Source organism: Thunnus albacares, chromosome 9 (genome assembly GCF_914725855.1).
Source record: "Thunnus albacares chromosome 9, fThuAlb1.1, whole genome shotgun sequence".
Taxonomy (NCBI): domain Eukaryota; kingdom Metazoa; phylum Chordata; class Actinopteri; order Scombriformes; family Scombridae; genus Thunnus; species Thunnus albacares.
Genome location: NC_058114.1, coordinates 28067106 through 28091604, shown reverse-complemented (window position 1 = coordinate 28091604; position 24499 = coordinate 28067106). Strand labels below are relative to the sequence as shown.

Genomic DNA, 24499 nt, shown 5'->3' with positions numbered 1-24499 from the left:
TATGACATATACATGTTTTGAAGTATCATGTTTTGTTAGTCTTGCTTAAGTGTGTCTCTGGTGTAGCATCTTTGGCATCTTTCTGGCAGGGGGACAGTACATAAACAGATTGGCCTTATCAGTCTCCTGACACAGATGCACCAGCCAACACTCGGATTGCCAGCCTTGTAATCTCACTAATAACACACCAGCTTGGCAGGCACCGCTACACATGCACCGCCACGCAAAATCATTTTCACTGAAGGGAGCAAATTAACAAAAAACTGTCAGTAATCTAAGGAATTCAAACACTGACAGGCTGACTTGTTTTCTTCACCGTGATAAAAGACTTAAGATTGTCCCATTTAAAAGTAAAATGTTCAGTTTTGCTCGCTAATGATTCTGACTGACAACTCTACTTTCAGTAGGATTTTTGTTGTTTGTGACAGAAACTCTCTTTCCTCTTTGGCTGTGAAAAAAAAAGCATTTCCAAGGACAGCAGGAGTTTTCCTTTTTTTGACAAATAGCTGCTGGGACCAGACAGCCTTACAGACGCAGGTGGAACTACGCATAATGTTTATTTTTCCTACCCATGAAAAAGGGAAAATCCACCTAAAAAAGTATTCATATCCTGTATGTAAAACCTGTATTCACAGATTGCTTTGGTCACTTGGCAGGGGAAACAAGCTGTAAACACAACACTAACATTTTCTCAGCTTTTAAGTAACGTGTCAGCAAACGGTTGCTTATTTGATCATCCAGCAGACAAATATTCACTCTCTTTATAGTTCTGCTTTGGTTTCCAACAACTCCTGCCTCTTCAGCCGCTAAATGCTCCACTGTGTTCACCTACTTGCTCTTAACTTTGCTTGCCGGTTTGTTATGGGGCAGTAGTGTACAGCGGGTTTCTTTCTGAATTCAGCTGCCTGTTGTAGTCAAAAACGACAGCATGAGAAGGGGTGAGAATGAACCAAAACAATGAGCTGAAAGACGCTAAAAAGCTCTATAGAACCGAGGAGATCCTCAGAGTCAGGCAATAATTATCTGTGAGTTCGCCACTATGAATGACCCCTTACGCATTTGATCTGTTGTTATTATGAAAATATCGATTATGGCAGCTTTAATGGTATTTTTTTTACATTCAAATAAGTTGCAAATGCAAGAACTGTGAGCACACAGACCCAAGCTTATAATCTAAAGGACTGCTTGTCATCAAGATCTAATATCTTCAGTGGAAGACTTTCAGTGAAAATGGTGCATTGAGATAAATAACATTACAATTAAAATTCTGTTTTAAGGTGGAATTCTCTTTAAAACAGGAGCCTGCAGCAGGAGCGAGACTGCAGTTACGTCATGGCCCACGCTCCAACTTCTAAGCCCCAAGGGTCTACAGTGAACCTCCAGCACCTCCATGCGCACTGTTATTAGTGACACTGAACAACTCCCGTGTCGCCTGAATGGAGCCATTATGGAGGTCTGTGTTATGAGGAGTCTCAACTCATTCTGAGCTCTAATTGGCTGGTTTTACCCAATGGTAAAACAAAGTAGTGAGCTGTCTCTGCGAGGACACACCCAGCCAGCCATTAGAGCACATGGTGGAGGAAGGGTGGGGTGGGGTGAGAACTGCCTCGATGGAGCCTCTCCTCTAGCGATCAGCACAGCTTTGTGAATTTTAAGTAAGTGAAAAACTTCTGAAAATGGCATACTGTGCCAGCTCAGGCTTTGCTCAATAGAAGGCAATAAAAATGATGAACAATCAGCACTCCCACGGTACCTAAATGCAAAGGGACCTGCGTGGTCCTCGTAATGGAAAATCGATACAATAAATCATATTGTAATTCAGAATTCCTCCAAAGAATAGGACTGCACCTCAGCTGGAAAACATGCCAAAACAAGATGGGAGTGCTTTCCTCCATTGATGTGTTGCTGTCTTGATTCAGCGTAAGGGGATAATTTAGCTGGAAACCATTTTACCACAAAGCCGAGATGCCTTGTCGAGATGAACTGCTTGCCTCTAATGAGCGGGAGGGAGCCACTAACCAGGCATCTGAAATAAATGAAATACCCACACCACATGACAGCATGCTTTTACTGAAAGGAAGTCAAGACGAGTTGCTGCGCAGGTTGATGCAGCCCATCAAAATATAAATATGTGGAATATATATCACCAAGTCATGGGGCTTTTACACCCAGTACCGCATCACGTTCTGAAAATAAGTCTAGATCTTACTAAATCATGAGCTGTGTGTGGAGAAAAAAAAACACATTGAGATATCTTGTGAGGAGCTCTCTGGTGATTTAGTATTACACTTTCATAAATTTACACTGACTTATTATGAATGAACCAACAACTGTAAGCATGAAGTCATACTGGATGACAGGTAACTCACTGATTGGACAGTTTGGTGAATCAGTACAAGCACTACAAGGACCCACTTGGGGAAATTAAATTGTGCAAACTCTATCTAGGCCTAAGTGATGAAGAGCATTATTAGTGGAGACTGCAACTGGACCTTAAAAGGGACAAAAAGGAGGTAGTTAATGTGTGGTCGCTATGTTTCACTCACTTTCTATTAGGGAAATGCTCAAAAATAAAGAGCAGGAAACAAGGTCAACACACCTCTGTTTAAACTGCCTTTCACATTCTGAGGTATCAGAGAAAATCTCTGCGCTCACGTGCTGATGCGCATACATGTTACCATGGTTACCAAAAACTAACAAAGCTATATGTTGCTTAGAAAGTTGTGGGGATTTTATTAACAAATCATGATCAGCAGATAGATTTAATAGTAGTTTATCTTTTGAATTCATACTAAAATTACATATTCATCATCACAAAAAAGAAAGATTGACAGCTTTCACACCAGCATCAAAACGAACCAAACAGTAACTGTACCAGAGTACAAAACCCAACCAAACAGATTAGACATCACCCTTCAACTCCACGTGCCCAGTTCATAACACAGGCTCTCTGTTAAAAATTTGTCTCAAGCCCTGATGACATCATCAGGGTTATTTTCTCAGACTTTAAAAACCTCCTTCCACAGCCACAGAGGACACAATACAACGCTTTTCTAGGCTGAGCGGTAGTATAATCGATGGACCGCTCTGTTAATGTGTGGCCACAGAGCGCTGCTTCAGTAATTCTGTTGCAGCTTTTCCAAAAAATAGTAGATAATAGTTGATTGATTGATTAAGTCAGCTTCTGAAATGTGAGTGTTTGTTGCTTCTCTCTGTCTTATATTATGTAAACTGAATATATTTGTGTCTTGGGCTGTTGGTCGGGTAAGACAAGCAATTTGATGTCACTATTTTATAGACTATAGACCCTTAATCGTGTAATAAAAAAAACAACAAAATAACAAACAATGAAAATAGCCATTACTCGCAGCACTACACTACTGTGTGCTGTGTTAAGTGTTCAATGGTTGTGCTGAAACAGTTGTACTAAGCACCTCTGGACAGATTGTGTACAGAGCATTAGTGAAAAGTGCCTGTGTAGCTCTTAGTGTGCCTGGAATACTAACAAGCTGGTACACCTTTGCCATTAGGATGTTAAAGAACTTGAAGCGTACGGAAGATCAGAGAGGAAAAAATACACAAGGAAGCCCGGAAGTTTATTTGTTTTTTTTTTTAAAAGGACCAATCAAAGTAGCATTGAATTCTGCAGCAGTGACTTGCTCTAAAAATACTACTTACGTAACGTGCTTGTTTATAACTTTACATCAGTGGAAAACATGAAGGTTTGGGGTGAGAGGTGGGCAGTGAAACCTTGAGTGCTCTATAAAGATAAAGACCACCACCCTGTGCAGGCATGTTGGTCCACAGACAGTGCAAGCACTCAGGAAAAGAGCAGGCTCAAGAAAACGTGTTTTCACTGTGTAATCACTGTTTTTCACAAAACCCAAAGCAGCTACAACAAAAGGCAATCAATCATTTAGAATTGACCAGTGTCAAGTGAAAATATTCTTAATTTGTTGACATGTCCAGTGAGCCCATGTGCCAAGTGAAGATTGCATCAAATGATTTGTGGCCAATCTCCGGTCCACAGCCACCATTCATCAATTCTGTTGGAGACGTCTGCGGACGTGATACAGCGCTAGCCACACAGCACTTCAACCCAACAGCAGTGTCGTCATTTACCAAGAGAGTACCATCTCTTAATTGACCTTAACATTATGATAAATTCCTAACTGGACACCACAATCTGACAAACTGCAGCTACAGTGACAGTATAAATGAGCGTTTTCCTACCTGTGTCAGGAGGTTTGATAAGGTCCATGATGACAGAGTCCGCTCCTTTGGTATAGACAGTGATCTGGTCCGTCAGAGGGTGTCTCACGACCACAGACATGCGTTTCCTGGTGGAGTCGAAGCCCAGTGTGTGCAGCAGCTCAAAGCTCAACTTCCCCAGGTGGGGCAGTTCCACCGTCACCTGGTCAGGGAGGCGTCCGACGAGGGAGCACTTGTAGGCCCGGGCAGCGTAGACCAGCGCTGCCTCGTCAGGCGACTCGGCCTCGTAGCGCAGCTCGCCCTCCTCCAGGGCCCAGGCCCTCCCGTCGTAGCAGGGCGGCACAGGGCTGAAGGCGTGCTCCAGGCCTCTGGGAGAACGCTCCTCGTCCAGCTTGGTGAGCGTGCTCTCTGCCGAGGGGGAGGACAGCATGCTGGAGCAGCCCTTGTTTGAAGAGCGGTTGGTGATGAGGCTGGAGGAGCTGCTGCTGTTGGAGCCAGAGGTCAGACGGCTGGGGGTGAAGCGTTTGATGAAGTCCTCGATGGTCTTGACTGGGGACTTCAGCTCAAACCTCATCCGGACCTGGAGGACATGAAGAGACACAAATGAGCAGACTGAGTCAATCATACTAATTCAAACATCATTACATTTTGCAAATTGTGCAAATTCTACAGGTCAGTTCCTGTTGTACAGAAGACTTCTGCTCTGATGAAAATGCACCTCCTGGATTCATTCCTTTAGCCAATTCTTTATCCCAAGGTGGTGCAGGACAATAGCAGAGCGAGTGACTCACTTTGAGGTCTGCTGGCAGCAGGAACCTCAGTTCTCACGCATACTGTATATATGTATATATAAATCATTCAGGTGCTAGATTAGCCACAAGGGCATCATAATAAAATGTGAACAATTACACTGGCACAGAGAACAAAAAAGCACAAACAATACAAAAAGAAGAAGGAAAAAAACAGAAGGTACATTGTTCTGTGCAGATTTTGTCTTATCAGATAACCTTCAAACAGAAGAACAAAGAACATAAATAATGTGTCACAGCCTAAGGCGTAATCTGAACAGATTTGTGCATCTGAGTGGCAGCACAAGCGAGCTACTGCACAGTGTGGCGAGGAGAGGATATCACCTCTGAACAGGACAACCACACCCAGGCTCACACAAAAACACAAAACACGGATACACACATCAAAGATGCAGGCAACAGAACAGTGAAAGCTACGTGCAGAAGGAGACTTTGTGAGTATTTTTGAAAGGTTTTTGTGCTATTGAGAGTGTTTTTCTTGGATAACTAGTAAAACACACTTAATTCTTTTTGTCAAAAGATGGAAACTACATCCATGTTGTTCAAAAAAAGAAAAACAAAATGCGTGCAAGATTAGAGAGGCCCTTGCATTAGCGTTTTGGAAGGATATCAGTAGAATTAGCCCCTACTGGATCTCCCACTGATGCTCCCTATCATACCTCCCAGCTTTCTAGACATTAATCTTGTTTTACAGCCAATCTCAGGAGCATGCTGACACAAAGAAACTAGTTCAAAGACTGCAAACGAACAGAAAAAACAACAACAGCAAAAAAATATAGACTTAGACTAAAGTTATTAATGTGATTTTCTAGGAGACAGTGCACCGACATCTGTAGGAATCCTCAAAAGATATGATACCATGTTTTTCTCACAAAATTAGGTCATAAATGAGAAATATGGGGTGTCCTGGTGGCTTGGGGCAGCAGTTCCCAACTTTTTTTTTTGCTTGTGACCCATTATAATGAACTAATGAATGTATCCTGTCATACAATATCTCTGCACAGTATGGCATCCTGTGCAGTAAATACAGTAGCAAGCTCGTCAACAACTAAAAACGACTCAGAAGGCCACAGAGCCTCTTGTGAGCTCGATTTATTTTAGCAAGAGAGCTCCGATGCATTGATATGTTGTCGGCACAATATTATAAGTTTAGCTGCTTCACTGATCCAAGAGACATGTCTATTAAAGTAATTAAACACAAGGCCTGCTTTAACTGCTAGTTAGACGTGACAGTCTACTTTCACACAAACAGAACACACACGGGTAAGAAAGGCAAGAGTCAAAGCAGAACCAGTGAAAAAACAGACAATTTCAACTGTCAGCTCTTACAGTTACATTCAAATTCAGTGTAAAACAACAAAAACACTTCTCTGTCAGTCAATCGGACCAAATCAACAATCTCATTAATTTCTACATTGGGACAAAGTCGTCCCATATTGACCCGAAGGAGGTGTGAGATTTTGTTGAGGTGACTCTTACTTTTTGCCTGGGCTGGTTTGGAGAGGACACAACCACCGTGTTGCAGATGGTTAGAGCGATGAAGAAATCAATGATGTCAGAGAGATCAGAGGGCAGCTGGGACATAGGCTGGCTGTGGAAGCGCATGAAGTCCATCTGACTGCTGCATTCATTGACTTTGTCTAGGAGCTGAGGGTCGGGGGTGATATCTTTCTCCTGCATGACAGATGAGAGTTTATCAGTGGAGAGCAGACAGCAGAGAGTATGAGGACATCGGGACAGTGAAGAGCACTGACCATAGGGCTGCTAAAGGCCGTATGTTTAGACAGGATGCTGGCTCGCTTTGCCTCCGCCCTGCTGCCTGTCCTGCGGTGGGACTTTGTGCTCTGGGAGCGCAGCACCACCCGGGCGCTCTGGTGGCTGGTCACACTGTCCCGTCTGGGCAGGGTACCACCGTGGGATGTACACTCTTCTTCCTCAGAATCCATCTCCTGGTACATAGCAAGTCTTCTAGCTGGATAACACACAGACACATATCATTGAGAGTGACTTAAAAAGGCAATAGCTGCTAATTGTTTTTGAACGGGGATGGAGGATGTTTATGCTGTACAGTACTGCTGGCTTGTCTCACCATTGGCATCATGGGAGTACTCCACTCCTGCCACAGTGCAACGTCGAAACACCATCTTGTTCTCCGTCAGCGTGCCTGTCTTGTCAGAAAAGATGTATTGCATCTGGCCGAGATCCTCAGTGATATTAAGAGCTCTGCACTGCAGGTGAGAGTCTGTCTCCTCGTCGTACAGATCCATGTCCTGATGGATGAAGTACACTTGGCAGATCTTTACAATCTCAATCGACACGAAGAGGGAGATGGGTATCAGCACCTGGGAGAGGACAGAGTGTTTATTAGAAAGGAGGTACAGCTGGTTATCAGTTTCCCCGGCCTATTTTGTGAAGCATTTGCAGTAAATACATTTTACAGCAGTGATTCCCCTTGTACCCCCTTGTTCCTCTTGGGGGTACTTCTGCAGTCGCTTGAGGGTGCATGGAAGGACTGTGGAGTAGCTCACCTAATCTCAAAAAATAGAAATTATGATTTGAATTGATGAAAAAAAAAGAAAAAAAATCCACATATTGAGTCATCTTTAACACCTGAACACCATGTGTTGCCAGTGTGTGAAAACTAGCAAGCAAGCAGAGGAGTTGAAACCATTAGCCAAACAACTGATGGGTAGATGGTTTAAATGGTTAAAATAGAGAAACAAAATACATAGCTGGCCTTCAACTAAAGACAGCTAAAATGTATGTATTAACAGTTAAAATAAGATGGCTAAAAGTAACAGATAAATGGTTAAAATAATTAGCTAAAAGGTGGTTGAATGGTTAAAATAATTAGCTAAAAGGTGGTTGAATGGTTAAAATAATTAGCTAAAAGTAATGGATAAATGGTTAAAATAGCTATAATTAATGGAGAAACAGTGGAAATAGTTAGAAGTAATGGATAAATGGCTGAAATAGTTCGCTAAAAGCAATGGATAAATGGTTAAAATACCCTAACCCTAAAATGAATGAAACAGTTGAAATACTTGTCTAATAGTAATGGATAAACCAGCTGAAATAAATGGTAGTGTTGATGAGGTACACCTCCAACTACACCACTGTTTATTTAAAACACTGTTGGAAATAACCAATGTTTTGGAGTTTTACAGCTTTTCATTCACTTTTTAAAAAGGTCAAAAATATTCACAGTGCAAGTAATGATATATAGGTGTATTGGGTATAGGTTTGATTGTTTAAAAAATGTTGGTGTATCCCCAAGTGGGACATTTCCAAACAACATTTCTGGAAAGTAGTTTGGAGAAATGAGTCATAGCTTTTGGGAGGACAATTCAGCCCGCACACTCTCTCTGTGCCTGGGAGCCAACAGAGTCATGTGTTTATTTGAAAGTGTATCAAGAAATGTCTGGCAATACTGGAAGGTCTCCAACCACAAACAGTTACTATTTGTACAGTGAAACCAAACTGCTATCTTCACTAACTTTCCATTTATTTCAAGTGTGACCTGATACCAGGTCAACTGGAAGCAACATCTGATACAGGACAGGGCGACATTTTCTCTGACATTTTTGCATGCGAGGAAAAGAAATAAAAAAAGAATCAATAGCTGTCAGGTGTCAGTCACTTGTTCTTATTTTGATTCTTTATTAGAAAGATGATTTTGCAGCATGAAGCATTTTCTTCCTCACTGCTTTTCCAGATATCATATGAAGATACAGATCTAGAGGTCACACATCCTGAGGGCTGCAGTAACTACAGTCAATACTTTGATTCATAGCAATGCTTGTATACAGTGGCGTAAAACATTTCAAACTTAGTGATATGCCTTGTTCATATCTTCACGTCACCGTGTTTCATTCAGTTTCTCCCTGTTTCGTACCTGAAAGACGATGATCATAGTGAGGAAGAGATAAATAGCTGACATGATGGGTGATAAGTCTGTCCCCTCCGGACTGAGAACGTCAAACACAGGCCTCTTATCTCCGTACTGAAACATCCACAGCCCATGACCTGGAACAGCAACACCACAAGGTCAACTCATATAAACACTGGAAGGAGGAGATAGAAATACAACTCAATCCAAAAAGGAGATTTTATTTTCTTTTTCTCAATAAATCCAAAGAAATAAAATTGAAATTTCTCCACTGGATCACAAGGATTTCCAACATTAACTGTTTAACTCTTAAACTGCTACGCACCAACAGCAGCAAACAGGCACATGACCAGCAGGATGATGACACACCAGAACACATCTACATTCATCTGTCTCTCCAGTTTACTGCGCTTGTAGCGCGGGCCGTTGTTGTTCAGCATGGCTTTGGTCTCGTGACCTGCAAAGACACACGGCATTAGCAGCAACTGCTCAGGGGTCAAATATGGAGTGTGGCAGCTGACAACATGCTTATTTTGGGGGGCCAACCTGCGTAAATGACTATTCCCACAGCCTCCTCTGTGTTGCGGATGGTGCAGCCTCTCAGCAGCAGGTTTTCTTTGTAAAGTGCATCTCTTCTGCCACTTCGATGGATTCTGTCAAAAGTGGGTTACAAAATACTTGAAAAATTACTGGAAGTGCTGGTCCAAGGCAAAATAAAACATAAATAAAATACTGATAGCACTGAAAGAAATACAGTATCCCTGATAGCAGAGTCCCACTGAAGACAACATCAGTTTATTCTGCTGAGCACCTCAATCGATCACGCTCTAAAGCATCATGGTCTTCCCTCACCAGGAGCCCTTATCTCAGCACAAATTCCCTCTGATATAGAGGCACTGACCGTGCTACCGCTCCACACAAACCCCTCGGGTTTAGAGTCAATCAGGCAATTCACCGCTTCATCGCGGACCCTCAGACTTCAGACTCTTACGTTTAAAGCTTGTCAGGCTCATCTAGGGTGTAGATGTCATACAAAGACTGCATTCATGCTCTGAGTCAGCCTACCAAAGAAGTTCAAACCCCTCTCAGAAAAAGCCTTTCAGCATGTTGAGATGTATTAAACGACGGGCAAATGTGCCTGTTGTGGGGGAGAGCAGAGCTTTTAACGTCAGCCTTAATCCCATTACTAAATCAAGGATTACAAGAGTGTTGGTTAAACAGCTCACAACCTTTAGCCAGAAGCAGCTCTTAATCATCTCTGTTGTAGCTTCTTTCAAAGTCACGCAACTGTCAGCATGTTTACCAACAGGAATGGTCATCCTTTGGCCTCTGACAGCAGGCAGGCTGACACGTCACCACCATTATAGATTAATAACAGTGTCCCTGAGCTCCGGGCGGCCGTAGTTCACACACAGCTCGTCCTAGTTCATAGCTCACGCTGTTCGAGAAATTGATAACACTCTGAGACGCAGAGTGCTTTCTCTCCCTGGAAGGTAGAGAGATTAGACTCAGTGCCATTGGCCATAATGTAATAAAACACTACTGAGACAAGCCCCCCCCCCCCCTCCTCCCCAACCCTCTACCCTCACCTTCGCCGCTGTGCCCAGTGCTCCACTGTAGCCTGGCAACCGAATACCTGCAGCATCTGGTCTCCTTCTGAGCAAAGAATAAATGTCATAATCATGCGAGTGCAGGTCAGCTTGGCCGCTATACTGTAAGCTCAGAGGAGGTTTCTCATCTTTTTACCTCACACAAACTTATCCAACACATTTCACTGCGGAGACTCGATGAAAAGACCGTGGAGACACACTTGGCACAAATCCAGCTTGCTGTAAAATTAGCAACAGTTGAGAAGTGGCCAATGCAAACACAGTGCCTATCACTGATAAACATGAACATAAATATGTTAAAGGAGTACTCCGGTGATTAAGTCCCCAGTGTGGGTCAAACCCTGAATCCTACACTTCCTATACTGTAACTGGATAGTTTTATTTATTAGATCCTCCCTTCCTGGAAAATCCTTCCACATCTTTCACACTCCATCTCCCAGTTTGTAACCCAGGCTTTCTATTTAAGTATCACGCACATCTCCAGGTCTATATTTATATTCTAAGACTCTAATGGATTATCTCTGCATGATTTACAGTTCAAATAACTCCTTATTTATCTCGTACTGACTCTTTATGCAGCCCCTCAGTTCAGCCTCTGTCTGAAACAGGCCGTTATAGCTCCTGTCTCCTGATGAGGCCACTCTGTTCTGATTGGTTCCCGGAGGCTATGTAAACAAAAAGAAGTAGTAGTAGGATTTCACTTCTTCTTTCTGTTCTTCACATGAAATATAAACTTCTCAAATGCATCTGTACACGTTTGAGCCTGAATCTAATTCGAAATATGCGAGTGTGAAGTGTGAAATGAACAACCCGTGGAACAACCTTAGCGATGAAGGCTACGGAACGGCCGGCCTTTATGGGAATGTGCGAAACAATCTGATGTCATCACCAGGAGGAAATAGAGGTCACATTGCAAACATAGCCCTTCAGAGCAGACTGAAGCCTGGGCTTTTGACTTTCGGGAGCATTTTTACAGACATTCGCCTCAAGTTTTGAAACTTTTGACTATCTTTAACATCATATGTTTGACATCTGACTTCAAAAATAACAGCAAATCATAACAAGCATGATATATCCCCTTTCAAAAACATGTGTATCCAAATCCATGGGTGAGATAAGGCTGATGACATCATTAGGGTTATTATCTAAGACTTGAAAAATCTCCTCCGGAGCAACAGAAGACATTACAAAACATGTTTTCACAGGCTGGGTAGTTCTCCTCATGACTGACCTTTGTCTGTAGGATAGGTGGAGTTGCCTATTAAGTGTTCGACGCTGTTAAGTGTTTCAGGGCTGATACACCAGTATATAGTGCTACATGTGGGTGAACAGATGTCACTGGTCACACACTGGTTAGTCACCAGTTATGTCAACAATAACCACAATCTAAATAGCAATTAGCTCAAATGTGGTTAATGAAGTAGACAAACAGATTAATACAACATGATGAACTGAATCATGGAGTAAAACTTCATCAATCCTTCTCATCTTCTACAATACTGAACCCACCAATCATGTCTGCAAATCTTGAGAAAACATATCTTGCAACCTGCAGCTTTTCTACTGTAAACAAAAAGGGACGTAAGGTGTTACACAGGAAGGGAAGCATGTTGTTGGTCAATACTCAGGTTCTGGTGCAGACCAAGGAACTACAGCTTCAGTAATCAGGGCAAACCCAGTTGCGACCACATCCCAAGAAGGCAAATTGTAATCCTGACCTGGAAAAACTGTTCAAATCATAATTATAAGTTGGAAAATCCTGGCTTGTAAACAAAACCGCACTTTCGCATAATTTCCATATTGGAGCTAAACATTATTCATTACTCACTGCAGCCATTAACCTACAGTGACATGAAAATGAAACGTGAGACATGTAATGTGAGTTAACAAATAAGAAAGCTGATCATCTGATCACCACCACCACATACCATACAGAACTGAGCAGACAGGATAATACTCACATGTAGCCTCTGAATCTGTTCAGGTCATTGTTGGGCTTTTCACATTCAATTATGCTGTTGTACTTCGAAGGGTCAAAATCACAATCCTGCAAACAGACAACAAACAGCTGGTTATTCAGGCGGTGACAGATCCTGAACGCATCATACTCATTTCCTGCCTCGTAAATCACTTACAAAGCTGATTTTTGATTTTTTTTTCTGAAACCTGCATTGTTTACATCCACGTTTACAAGTTTGCACTCTTCTTCTTCCCTGCCTTTGCTGGTATGTTGCTACGTTTATTGGTACGTTACTGCTGCCTGTAGATCAGTTGAATCATGTGAGACCATTGGTACAAATGTGTTTGTCCTCCTGTGCGAGTCCTCCTACGCATGCATGAGACAAACAAAACACTTGTAAAAAAAACTGCTCTATAGCGCTACTATAGGTAAAAACCTGCACAGGCTACTAGAGCTGGGTATTTGTACTTGATTCCTTTAAGGTATCGACCGAAAATAACCCAGTACCAAGGAGCATCAAAACTTCTCCAGTCAAATGATACCTGCATTCAATCCTTTTTGTACCCAGATCTAGAAGAACATAACTGTTTGTATGGTTTTGCTTGCAGCCAATCACCTCAAGCATTCTTCGATGTAATGCAACGTGTGATTGGCCCACTAATGCAGCAGCTACAACCCATACAGTCTGTGGTGATAATACTTCATTGTACAGTTTTGTACAGTTATTTAATCAGCATTTCAATAATTACAACACTTTCAAAATGTCTTCATGTAAAAATCATTTGGATGGGGAGCAGTGGTGATGTTTTACGCAGCTGAATGCTTCCATTCATATAATGCAAATCAAATGAAGTAGAAAAAAAAAAGATATGGAATGAAGTACTCTATTTGTATCAGTATCACTTTAAGGGTACTGGCATTGTTACTGGTATCGTTATTTTTCAAACAATACTCAGCCCTACAGGGTATTTTTTTATGAGAGGAGCTGTTCAATCTACAGCTTTTCACTAAAATAAATAAATTAATAAATTATCAAATGATTAGTAAATTATCCAAATTTCAACAATCAATTAATCAACGATTTTTTGTCACCAGAACTGTGAAAAAAAAAAAAAAAAAAAAAAAAAGCACACCACAATATGGGTAAATGTTCATTACTCGGGGATATACTCGTTTCTGATTGGCTGAAGGTTGAGAATATAGTTCATATGCTGGTCGGAATGTTTTTATGTAACTTGTGTAACCATAGTAACACTCACAGTTTTGGGAAAGGTGATTTTTTTTTTTTTGCTATCAAAATTTAGTAGTAGCTGAGTAGCCATCTCACCAGGTCGAAGAAGCTGCGGACGACCTGCCTCTGCTTGAGGTTGGTCTCTCCGTCCAGTGTGGCAGTCTCGATGTGGCACAGGCGGTCCGGGTCACTGGAGCTCAGCAGCAGAACGTCGGCCGGAAGGATCTCGTTACATCGCAGCCTGATGAAGTCTCCCACCCTCACCTCCTTCCAGTACTTCTCCACATAACGTCTCTCGGCTCTGCCAGAACAATGAGAGGGCAAACAGCTGGTGTAAGCCGCGGGATAAGAGACACGGAGCTATTGTTTTCAATAATTGGTGGTTCTATAAACAGAAACGTCAGCTCGACTTACATAAGTTTGTATGGGACAGCAAACATGTCATGCATAAGAAAAGACAGCCTGTTTGTTGATGCTGAAACTAAACCAACTCCCGAATTCTGCATAGTCAAACATATTTCTCTAGACGTCCTGCTCAACATGTCCATCAACATACTAAAATCTCCAGGCAAAGACACACACACACACACACATCTAGCACAACCTGTCCAACCACAGTCTGATGTCAAGCATAATGTGACACTGCACATTCATAGGATAACAGTTTTGGGGTGTAGGTGGATGAGATTTGGACCTTTTCGGATGGTTAAACAACTGATGAACAATCCCATTCATATGACACAATATTATCTCTGTTACATGGCGGACACTGTTTGAAGAAAGTCTCACCAGGATTTTCTATTTTTAGTCGACCGAGTTGTTCTTCTCACCACAAAATGAGTCAATGCTGTCTCGGTAGGACACTGTATGTGATGTCACTATTCTGTGCAGGACTCGCTGCACTCTCAGCCATTAACGTGCAAAATCACTCATGGATGGATAATAACTCTGAGACTTTGCTAATGGTAACCAGGGTTCATTTCTGACCAATTTGATATTCCCGGTAGCAAATATGTTAAATAATACATATCTTGCACGCTATAAAGAACAGTCCACAACTGTAAAGAAAAACACTTATTTATTCATAACAACCCCCCACTGACATTAATGACTTGCATCCGAGTACATAAAAACATTCCTTTCCTTGAATTTTGTCACTGAAATGCACGTGGTGTCAGCATGAAAATCAGAGTTTTTCCATGCACGCTATATTCCAGACTGGACAAACCGATGGTGAGCGGAACAAAAAAAAAAAAAAAAAACGACATTGACGCGGAACATATAACACGCAGGACTGAACTAAAAACATGTTGGTAACGTTTCCTTCTCTGCCGTTACCTGAAAATGAACCAATATCCTGAGGACAAGTAAGTGCTTGAAGTTTGCTATTACATAAAAAGTATCTTCAATGCAAGGTGTGAGGTGACTAGACAAGAGTCTACAACTGCAAGAGACCAAGGCCAAGGATTTCATCTGTTGGGTGGAAGTGGCCGTATAAGACTCTGAAGTATAATATGGTTTACTAAATAAAAGGAGTTTATATTAAAATGCCCTCTTGCTAGTTTGCAAGCAGTGTAACAGATGCTCTATTTGGAATAGATAAGCTTTAAGACCCCTCCAGACATGTTTTATGATATGTAAAAATACTCTGCTTGAAATAATAACATGTGTCTGATATGTTTTTTTTCCACAAAACAAGTCTAATTACATCATTAAAATCCCAAATATGTCATCTCCTCCTTCTCTCTCATTGAAACATCCAGAATCTACAAATATTCAAATATTACTCATTTCTAAAGTTTAGCCGCTGGACACAATACGTCTCCTACCTCACTGAAAAGTCCATTAGAGTATGCGTTTGTGCACTGGAGGCTTCACGTTTCCACATCACACTTGTGTGAGTTGCATATTGGACCGTTATTGGCTCCAAACTAGTTGTGATGTCAATAATCCTGCTTGTTGGCTTTAACTCAGATTGAAGATGAGAACAGAGAAACTTTCCTCCTTCAGCAGATGAATGTGAAAACAGCCTTCTAGTGTCAAACTTTGCACATACATCATTCTGCACAGTGAAGCTCAAACATCCAACTGAAGTGACAATAAATAAAACACATGCTTGAGTGGAGGGAACTTTAAATAAGCTTCTCTTAGACATTGTCTTCAGTTTTCTACTTTTGTGCTGAGTGCATGTGCCGCTACTCCGGTGAAAGGAAGACAGAAGATATTTCTTACAAAAAGGTAGAGATACAGAAGCCTACATGTTGCCATAAATAATCACCAACAGCTAAAACACAAATAAAAACACATATAAATCCTAAAAATGTTAATATATGCAGACTCCCTGACGGGTAAATTTACATTTTATATGCGTGAATCTAAAGAGCAAACGGTTTTTGTTATCTTTGTCTTCACACCTTATTAAATGTACACAGCCCACTGCAACCATAACCAGTATAGTGTGTCTATGAATACTATGGCTGTTGGAAATACTCCTCGCGCTCTTCTTACTGGTGAACTTTGTTTAAAAGGTTAAAGGTACTGCTGTTGTAAGAGGAACTCAATAGTCTTAAATAGAGAAAATTCACAACAGTCCTGTTATATTTGTATTTAAGGATTTCTAACTGCTATAATATGCCTCATTACTTTGTATAGATAAAAATAGAAAATCAAATCTGCACAACAGTAGTGTTTTTAAAACCTACTTATACTTTTTTTTTCTGGAACAAACATAAAAAGTGAAACGAGGGCAGCGTGATGAAAATTCATTATTTCTGCAGTCTACTGGCTGTCAAAAGTCTGTCCTTGAGTGTTGCTTGAGTGTGAAATTAATCTTCCTTTCTTGTCAATTCTTTGTGCAAGACAACAAAACAAGTACAGTAAATAGAGCAGTGAAAAAGTGGCCCACACACATCACTAATTAATTATCCAGATACGGACGGACAACAACATGATAAACTGGACGTTCAGTGACCTGTAGTCCGGATTTTTTGTGGGCAGCAGATGTTGTTAGCACTCTGGAAAACATATGAGAGCCAAGTATTTAGTTTTCAACAAACTAAATTCACTAGAGCTAATGTGTGATTTGACTGGTCATGGCTACGTCTTCATTTAGTAGGAAAATTCTGGAGTAAATCTGTCATGACAAACAGGAAGAAACATCATGTTTCCATTATTCAGACTTTGTAAATATTAGCATTTCTGATAAAACTGGAATTTCCCGTAACATAAATAAAACCTCCCTGTACTTTGCCACGTGAAAAAGTGCCTGTCTGAAGATGAAATGTATCTAGATGTGGTTCACCTGCAGTTAGAAGTTCTCCAGAGAAATAAATCAATGCAGAGTTTAAGTGACTGTGTATCTAACCTTGAGAAAACAAAAAAAAAAAAAATGCAGCACGTAGGTTAAGTCAAATCAGCTGTTGCCAGGTTCAGAAAGGGAATGTTTTGTACAATATTGCCACAGCAGAAGAAAATTCAATTATGTCCAACCTTGACAGAACAACTTGGGTCAAGACTTCAACTAAAACTGTGGAGCCACTAAACACTGAGCCTTTTGATTACCATGAATTATGCTCTGTACGTGAACGACAGTGCTGCTTTTCATTAGCAAAATACACTCTGCGCACATAGGGTCAAATAGTTAGTAGTACAGAAAGCTTAGGGGAGAGACAGGTCGTCAGGTAGCGTATGACAAGACGGGAACATCTGTATTCTCTGTTTCACACGCCTCTCTGACAGATAGGTGAGCGCGGTGGTGGGCGACAAACTAAAGGTTTTCTGGACTTTTGGATTCCACATGTCATCTTCCTCATGTGTTAGCCAGGTTTAGCTTTAAGGCCTGTATGTTCACATCCTGAAGCCACAAATGATGAATAAATCCTACAAAGAGACTGACAGCTGGGTTCATGCATGAAGGCCCAGTCTGCATGGTCTGGCAGGAAAGTAAAGAAAATGTGTCCTGATTGTTTTCTTTTAGCCTGGAACAGCTGATGTGAATGTGTGCAAGATGCATTAGAGAAGGACAGTGTGTACTTTGAACACTAATGGAAAAACAACTGAACACACAAGGTTTCAGCAACATCTGGACACTGCTGGCTAAGAGTGTTTAGGCCCAACTTACCTGCTGTAGACCAGACAATCCATGTGATTGATTTCTTTATCCGACCTGTGTCTTCTGTAGTCCTCCCATAAGTCTTTGATGGCAGTGACAGATAAAATGAAAACTACAGGAGCCAGAGCAAGTTCTGGCTGAAATGCATTGACAACTGGAACAAAATTCAGCAAGGCGATAAACACAAAGTAAACATTGGCAAACCTATGAAACTGTTCAAAAAGATTCTTTGGCAGGAAAGACAGCACAGTGTACTTGGTCGTCTTAATCTTATTGTTTGCATAGTGTCGGTTTGGGTTTTCCTCTCCTTTGGCGTGATCATACAGTATGTTTGCGTGGACAGTCCTGGTTTTGTTCTCCTTGGTTTTCTTCTTTCTTTGCCTTTTGACTTTTGCAGCTTTGGCCATCCCGGCGTCTTCGCCCTGGCGCGCCATAGCCAGCCCCGCTTCAAACTTCCCCACACTTTAGGTTTTCGTGTCCTCTCACACAACACAACACAAAGTGCGAGCTATGTTATCATTCTTTCAGCGTACGGAGAAGAATTTCATCAGTCTTTTCGTTTAGTCACACAAACTGCTCATTTTCATCCATGTCGACTCCTCTTTTCGCCAGTCTGAGGAAAACTTCTGCTTGTTTAGCTTCTCCCTTTTTTTTCCTACTGCTGGGAAGGATGCTGAGGTAGGAGGACAGTCCCCCACAGCTGGGCAGATGATTTATAAATCATGTGGAGAGGCCTCCGCCAGTGGTCGCAGCCTGCTGTTGCGTACGTGGAGCAGCGGATGCGCGCAGTTTCAGCAAAGACAGGACGTCCGTCAGCGGGTCAGGGGTCGCACTCCCCTGGAAATCTGACCCGCTGGCCCCTCCTATGAACGGGGCCCCTCCTCGATCCAACCTGGGGTTTTTTTTTGTGCCTCCAAGTGCCACGCGGTGTTATTGGAGTTTATGCAGTCCACACAGGAAGCAGCCACACTGAGAAATGTAAAAGTTTTACATGAGTAAAACAATATGGTGAGCGAGAAGGAATGACTCATTTAAATAGTTTTCTTTTTTTTTGGAGTATTGCCTGTCTGGAATGTGGACTATTTTATGACGTAGAAGTTCAGTAACAACAACAACAACAACAACAACAACATATTTTAAGTAATTATTGCAAGTATTAATAATTATTTGTTATGAAATAAAAATTTAAAAATAGTTTAATCAGTTTCGTGTTGTTTTGTCTGTGTTTCATTTTTAATTTATTTTTTGTTTTTTTTTAATGAATTTTAAACAAGACAGTGAGCACTTGTTTGTTTGTAGCATATCCAACTTAAGTTCAGTGGAGGCTTATGATTGTCTTATTGATATCACTTGATGTATCTCAGTAGCTTGATAAAAATAAAGAAAAACAAGCGATAAGTAGTAAGGTTTTAGCTGATGAGGTTATGCACACTTTGTGAAAAAACATCAGCCATGTTAATTTTCTCTGCTAGCTCACCAAAATTGGCTAACTGAGAGCTAAACATCAGTAATTTACACAAAAACAGCATTTTATACATATTCTTAGAGCTTAAACCTGCATGAACTGTAAACTACCAGTGAGCTGCTAGCTAGTGATGAAAGTTGCTTCTCCATCTTTAGCGTGCTACCAAAGACCCAAATTTTTGAGTTAGAGGAGAAACAAAACAATTAAAATGACACAGAATATAGCACTTACATTGTTAGGTTGCTAAAAACTTGACTTTAAATTAATCCTAATGTTGCTGTGTGACTGCTTGTGTGGCAAACACTGAGTCAGGTTCAACTTTTGTATAAGCTGAGGATGTAGGACTTTAATGAAGGGTGGGTGAATGTAGGATATAGGCCATTACTAACACTGGTTTTTAGAGGTATATACTGTATGTCCGTACTGTACTGTACAGATGTGAATTGTGGTATGTATTTGTGGATTACCTACCACAATACACATTTGTTTTTAAGTAAGTCACTTGAACACTTGTCTTTTTGATGTTATGTACAGCGGCCATTTAATTACAGTACACATACCTCTACCCCAATAAAGTTAAAGTGTGATGAGAATCTTACACTGCCGCCTTTAAACTTCAATTTTTTAAAAATTCAATTTCATTTATGTGACGCCAAATCACCACAGAAGTTATCTCAGGGCACTTTTCACATAGAGCAGGTCTAGATCGTACTCTTTATTTTACAGAGACCCAACTTTCCCCCATGAGCAAGCACTTGGCGACAGCAGAAAGGAAAAACTCCCCTTTAACGGGAAGAAACTTCAAGCAGAACCGGGCTCTAGGCGGGCGGCCATCTGCCTTGACCGGTTGGGTTGAGAGAGAAAAAAGGAGGGAGGGGGAGATAGGAGAGAGACACACAGAGAGGCACAATAACAGTGATAATAATAGAAATATGACTAATAATAATAGTATTAGCAGACGTGGGCGTCAAGTACACCCTACTGACCTATGACTGCTCAGCCAAGCATCCAAGCAATCATTTTGTGAAGATTGCAGACGACACAGCAGTTGTGGCAATCATCACTCACAACGATGAGTAAGAGTACAGGCAGGAGGTGGAACAACTGGAGACTTGGTGCAGAGCAAACAACCTCTGTCTTAATGTGAAGAAAACAAAGGAGATGATTGTGGACTTCAGGAAGGGTGGCAACATCCCCCCTCCCCTCTACATCAGAGGTGCAGCTGTTGAGGTGGTCTCCAGCTTCAAATACCTGGGGGTTCACATTGCTGACGACCTCACCTGGAGCAACAACACAGCCGGCATAGTAAAGACGGCCCACCGATGCCTCTACTTCCTGAGGAAGCTGAAGCGCGCTGGCCTTGGCATTTCAGTCCTTACTTCCTTCTGCAGGTGTTATGTTGGAGAGTGTCCTCACTTCCTGCACCTTGTGGTACGGCAACTGCTCTGCTGCAGACAGAAAGGCACTACAGCGGGTAGTGAAGTCTGCACAGAAGATCATTGACAGCAGCCTACCCACTATCAGTGACATTTACATCAACAGGTGCAGGAATAAGGCTTCTTGCATCATGAAGGACTACACCCACCCTGCAAAGGGACTGTTTGCCCCCCTCTCCTCAGGCAGGAGGTTGCACAGCATTGGGGCCAGTTACCACCAGGCTAAAGAACAGCTTCTTCCCAGTAGCTGTGAGTCTGATAAACTCTGCATCACACTGATATTATCTTGCAGTTTAACTGCTGCACCTTACTGAGTGATGTTGCTTATTACCACTGTTAATAATGGGTATGTACAATTGAGGCCACTTGGCTAACTGTTTATCTCCCCCTCACACTTATTCATATTTATATATTTATTGACTATATATTATAATGTGTTTATCATGTGCCTTTCCTGATTTTATTGTTTTATTATTGATTTTTATTGTTTTATAATTGCTATTTTCTGAACCGGGACCTCAATACCTAATTTTGTTCCCTTTCATGTACCAACATTTTCTGGAATGACAATAAATTTCCTTGAATCCTTGAAGCAGGACCTTGTCAGCACGGGGTTCCTGTAGCCATGGTCCATGGAAGCCCGCCGACCATGATCCATAGGAACCTGTGAGATGAGAAAGCACAAAAACTCCGGGGGAGGAAGCCAAGTTAGTAAGATGAATTAATTGTACTTGAATGCATACAGATGGAGAGGGGGAGGAGTCCCTCAGCAGTCCAGGCCTATAGCAGCATAACTAGGGGCTGGTCCAAGGCAAGCCTGGCAGGTCCTAACTATAAGCTTTATCAAAAACTACTCTTAAACATAGAGAGAGTGTCTGTCTCCTGGATCCAAAATGGAAGATGGTTCCACAGAAGAGGAGCCTGATAGCTGAAGGCTCTGCCTCCCATTCTACTTTTGGAGACTCTAGGAACCACAAGTAAGCCTGCACTCTGGGAGCGCAGTGTTCTAGTGGGGGGTACTATGAGCTCTTTAAGATATGATGGTGCCAGACCATTAAGGGCTTTGTAGGTAAGGACAGGGATTGATCTTGTTTCCTAGTTTTTGTCAGTATACGTGCTGCTGCATTATGGACCACCTGGAGAGTCTTTAGAGACTTGTTAGGGCAGCCTGATAATAAGGAATAATCCAGCCTAAAAGTAAAAAATGCATGGACTAGTTTTTCTGCATCTTTTTGAGACAGCATGTGCTTGATTTTTGCAATATGCACAGGTGAGAAGCAGTCCTTGAAATTTGTTTTATGTGGGAGTTGAAGGACATATCCTGATCAAAGATAACTCCTAGATTCCTTACGGTGGTGCTGGAGGCCAGGGTAATGCCATCTAGAGTAGCTATGTCATTAGATAATGTGTTTCTAAGGTGTTTAGGGCCGAGCACAATAACTTCAGTTTTGTCTGAGTTTAGTAGCAGAAAATTGCAGGTCATGCAGGTCTTTATGTCTTTAGGGCATGCCTGGAGTTTAGTGAACTGGTTGGATTCATCAGGCTTCATTGATAAATATAATCAGATATCATCTGCATAACAATGAAAATTTATGGAGTGTTTCCAAACAATATTACCTAAAGGAAGCATATATAAGGTGAATGGCACTGGTTCAAGCACAGAACCTTGTGGAACTCCGTGCCTAACTTTTGCGTGCATGGAGGATTCATCGTGTACAAACTGAAATTGATCTGATAAAAAGGATTTAAACCAGCTTAATGCAGTTCCTGTAATGCCAATTAAATGTTCCAGTCTCTGTAATAGGATGTGATGGTCAATGCAGCACTAAGATCTAACAAGACAAGGACAGAGAGAAGTCCTTTGTCTGATGCAATTAGGAGGTCATTTGTAACTTCACCAGTGCTGTCTCCGTGCTATCATGCACTCTAAATCCTGACTGAAAATCCTCTAATAAACTATTGTTACGTAGAAAGTTACACAATTGATTGGTGACTGCTTTCTCAAGGATCTTAGAGAGAAAGGAAAGGTTAAATATAGGTCTGTAGTTGGGTAAAATGCCTGAATCAAGAGTAGGCTTTTAAAAAAGAGTTTTAACTACAGATACTTTAAATGACTGTGGTACATAGCCTGTTACTAAAGACAGATTGAATATATCTTGTAAAATGCTAACTAAGAGTAAGACTTCCTTAAGCAGCCTAGTTGGGATGGGGTCTAAGAGACAGGTTGATGGTTTAGATGAAGAAATCGTTAGAAAAGTTAGTTCAGGAAGGTCAATTGGAGAAAAACAGTCTAAATATATATCCGATTTTACAACTGTTCCTAAGATTTCTGTGTTTGGGGATAAACCAGTGCCTATTGAGGGCAGGAGGTGATGAATTTTGTCTCTAATAGTTAGAATTTTATCATTAAAGAAACTCATGAAGTTGTTACTACCGAGAGCTGTAGGAATACATTGACCAATAGAGTTATGACTCTTTGTCAGTTTGGCCAGAGTGCTAAAAAGGAACCTAGGGCTGTTTTTATTCTCCTCTATTAATGATGAGTACTAGGCAGCTCTGGCATTACATAGGACCTTCCTATATGTTTTAAGACTATCTTGCCAGACTAAGCGAGATTCTTCCAGTTTGGTGGAATGCCATATCCTTTCAAGTTTTCGCAATGTTTGCTTTAATTTGTAGGTTTGGGAGTTATACCATGAAGCTAACCTCTTATGTTTTATTATCCTCTTTTTTAAAGGGGCAATGGAGTCAAATGTCTTTCGCAACGAGCCTGCAGCACTGTCAACAAGATTATCAATTTGAGAGGGACTAAAATTGGCATAAGAGTCCTCTGTTGTATTGAGACATAGCATTGAATTCATTGCTGATGGAATTGCTTTCTTCAAATTTAGCCACAGCACTATCAGATAGACATCTATAACAAATAGAACTGGCCATAAAGTTTTTCAGGTTGGGTGTGAGAGACTAAGAACAAGGCTTTACAATGAGTTATAATTAAGTTTAGGTCGAGGGTTGATAATTAAGCTTGTGTTGAAAATGGCTGCAACTCCACCTCCTCGGCCAGTGTCTCGAGGAATGTGAGCATTAATATGACTGGGGGAGAGTGGATTCATTTAGGCTGACATATTCTTCACGACACAGCCAAGTTTCAGTAAGACAAAATAAATCAATATAATAATCTGAGATTAGATTGTTTATTAATACGGCTTTAGATGACAGAGATCTCATGTTTAAGAGTCCACATTTAATTCTCCTATTTTGTTATACTATTGCAGTGGTGGTGTTAATTTTTATTAGATTTTTATGAATAACCCCTCTTCTGTTTACTTTAGATTTAATTGATTTAAGCAGTTAGGAGGCAGGCACAGTTTTTATGTGGTTTTGTGTGGGTAACTGCTCTAATGGAAGCGCAGAGCTCTACCTCCTGGTCTCAACTCTGGGTTGTCATGGTTTTGGTCTACTAATAAACTCCATATTTCTAGATATGAGAGCAGCTCCATGGAAAGTGGGATGTATGCGGTCTCTCCTAATCAGACCAGGTCTTCCCCAGAAAATCCGCCAGTTGTCTATGATGCCCATGTCATTTGCTGGACACCACCTCGACAGCCAGCGGTTGAATGATGACATGCTGCTATACATGTCATCACTGGTCAGATTAGGCAGGGGCCCAGAGAAAACTACAGAGTCCGACATTGTCTTTGCATATGTGGGCCTACACACTGACTCAACATTAATTTTAGTGACCTGCGATTGGTGTAATCGGGAGTCATTGCCGC

General features: G+C 41.4%; 1 protein-coding gene across 2 annotated transcripts in view; it reads right to left on the bottom strand.

Moving 5' to 3' along the window:
- atp10a (ATPase phospholipid transporting 10A) overlaps positions 1-18781 on the bottom strand; it is a 32458-nt gene extending 13677 nt beyond the window's left edge. Inside the window, exons 1-10 of one of the 2 annotated variants that reach the window (XM_044361624.1) lie at positions 17832-18781; positions 13808-14012; positions 12482-12567; positions 9457-9563; positions 9236-9367; positions 8917-9047; positions 7111-7363; positions 6776-6993; positions 6501-6695; positions 4234-4792 (exon numbers count right to left, since the gene is read on the bottom strand). In XM_044361624.1, the coding sequence (XP_044217559.1) occupies positions 4234-4792; positions 6501-6695; positions 6776-6993; positions 7111-7363; positions 8917-9047; positions 9236-9367; positions 9457-9563; positions 12482-12567; positions 13808-14012; positions 17832-18256 (2311 nt within the window). In that variant the 5' untranslated portion in view covers positions 18257-18781. Of the gene's footprint in view, positions 1-4233; positions 4793-6500; positions 6696-6775; positions 6994-7110; positions 7364-8916; positions 9048-9235; positions 9368-9456; positions 9564-12481; positions 12568-12655; positions 12759-13807; positions 14013-17831 lie in introns of those variants that run through there. The other variant, XM_044361625.1, reaches the window with a different exon arrangement.
- Positions 18782-24499: the final 5718 nt, after the last annotated feature.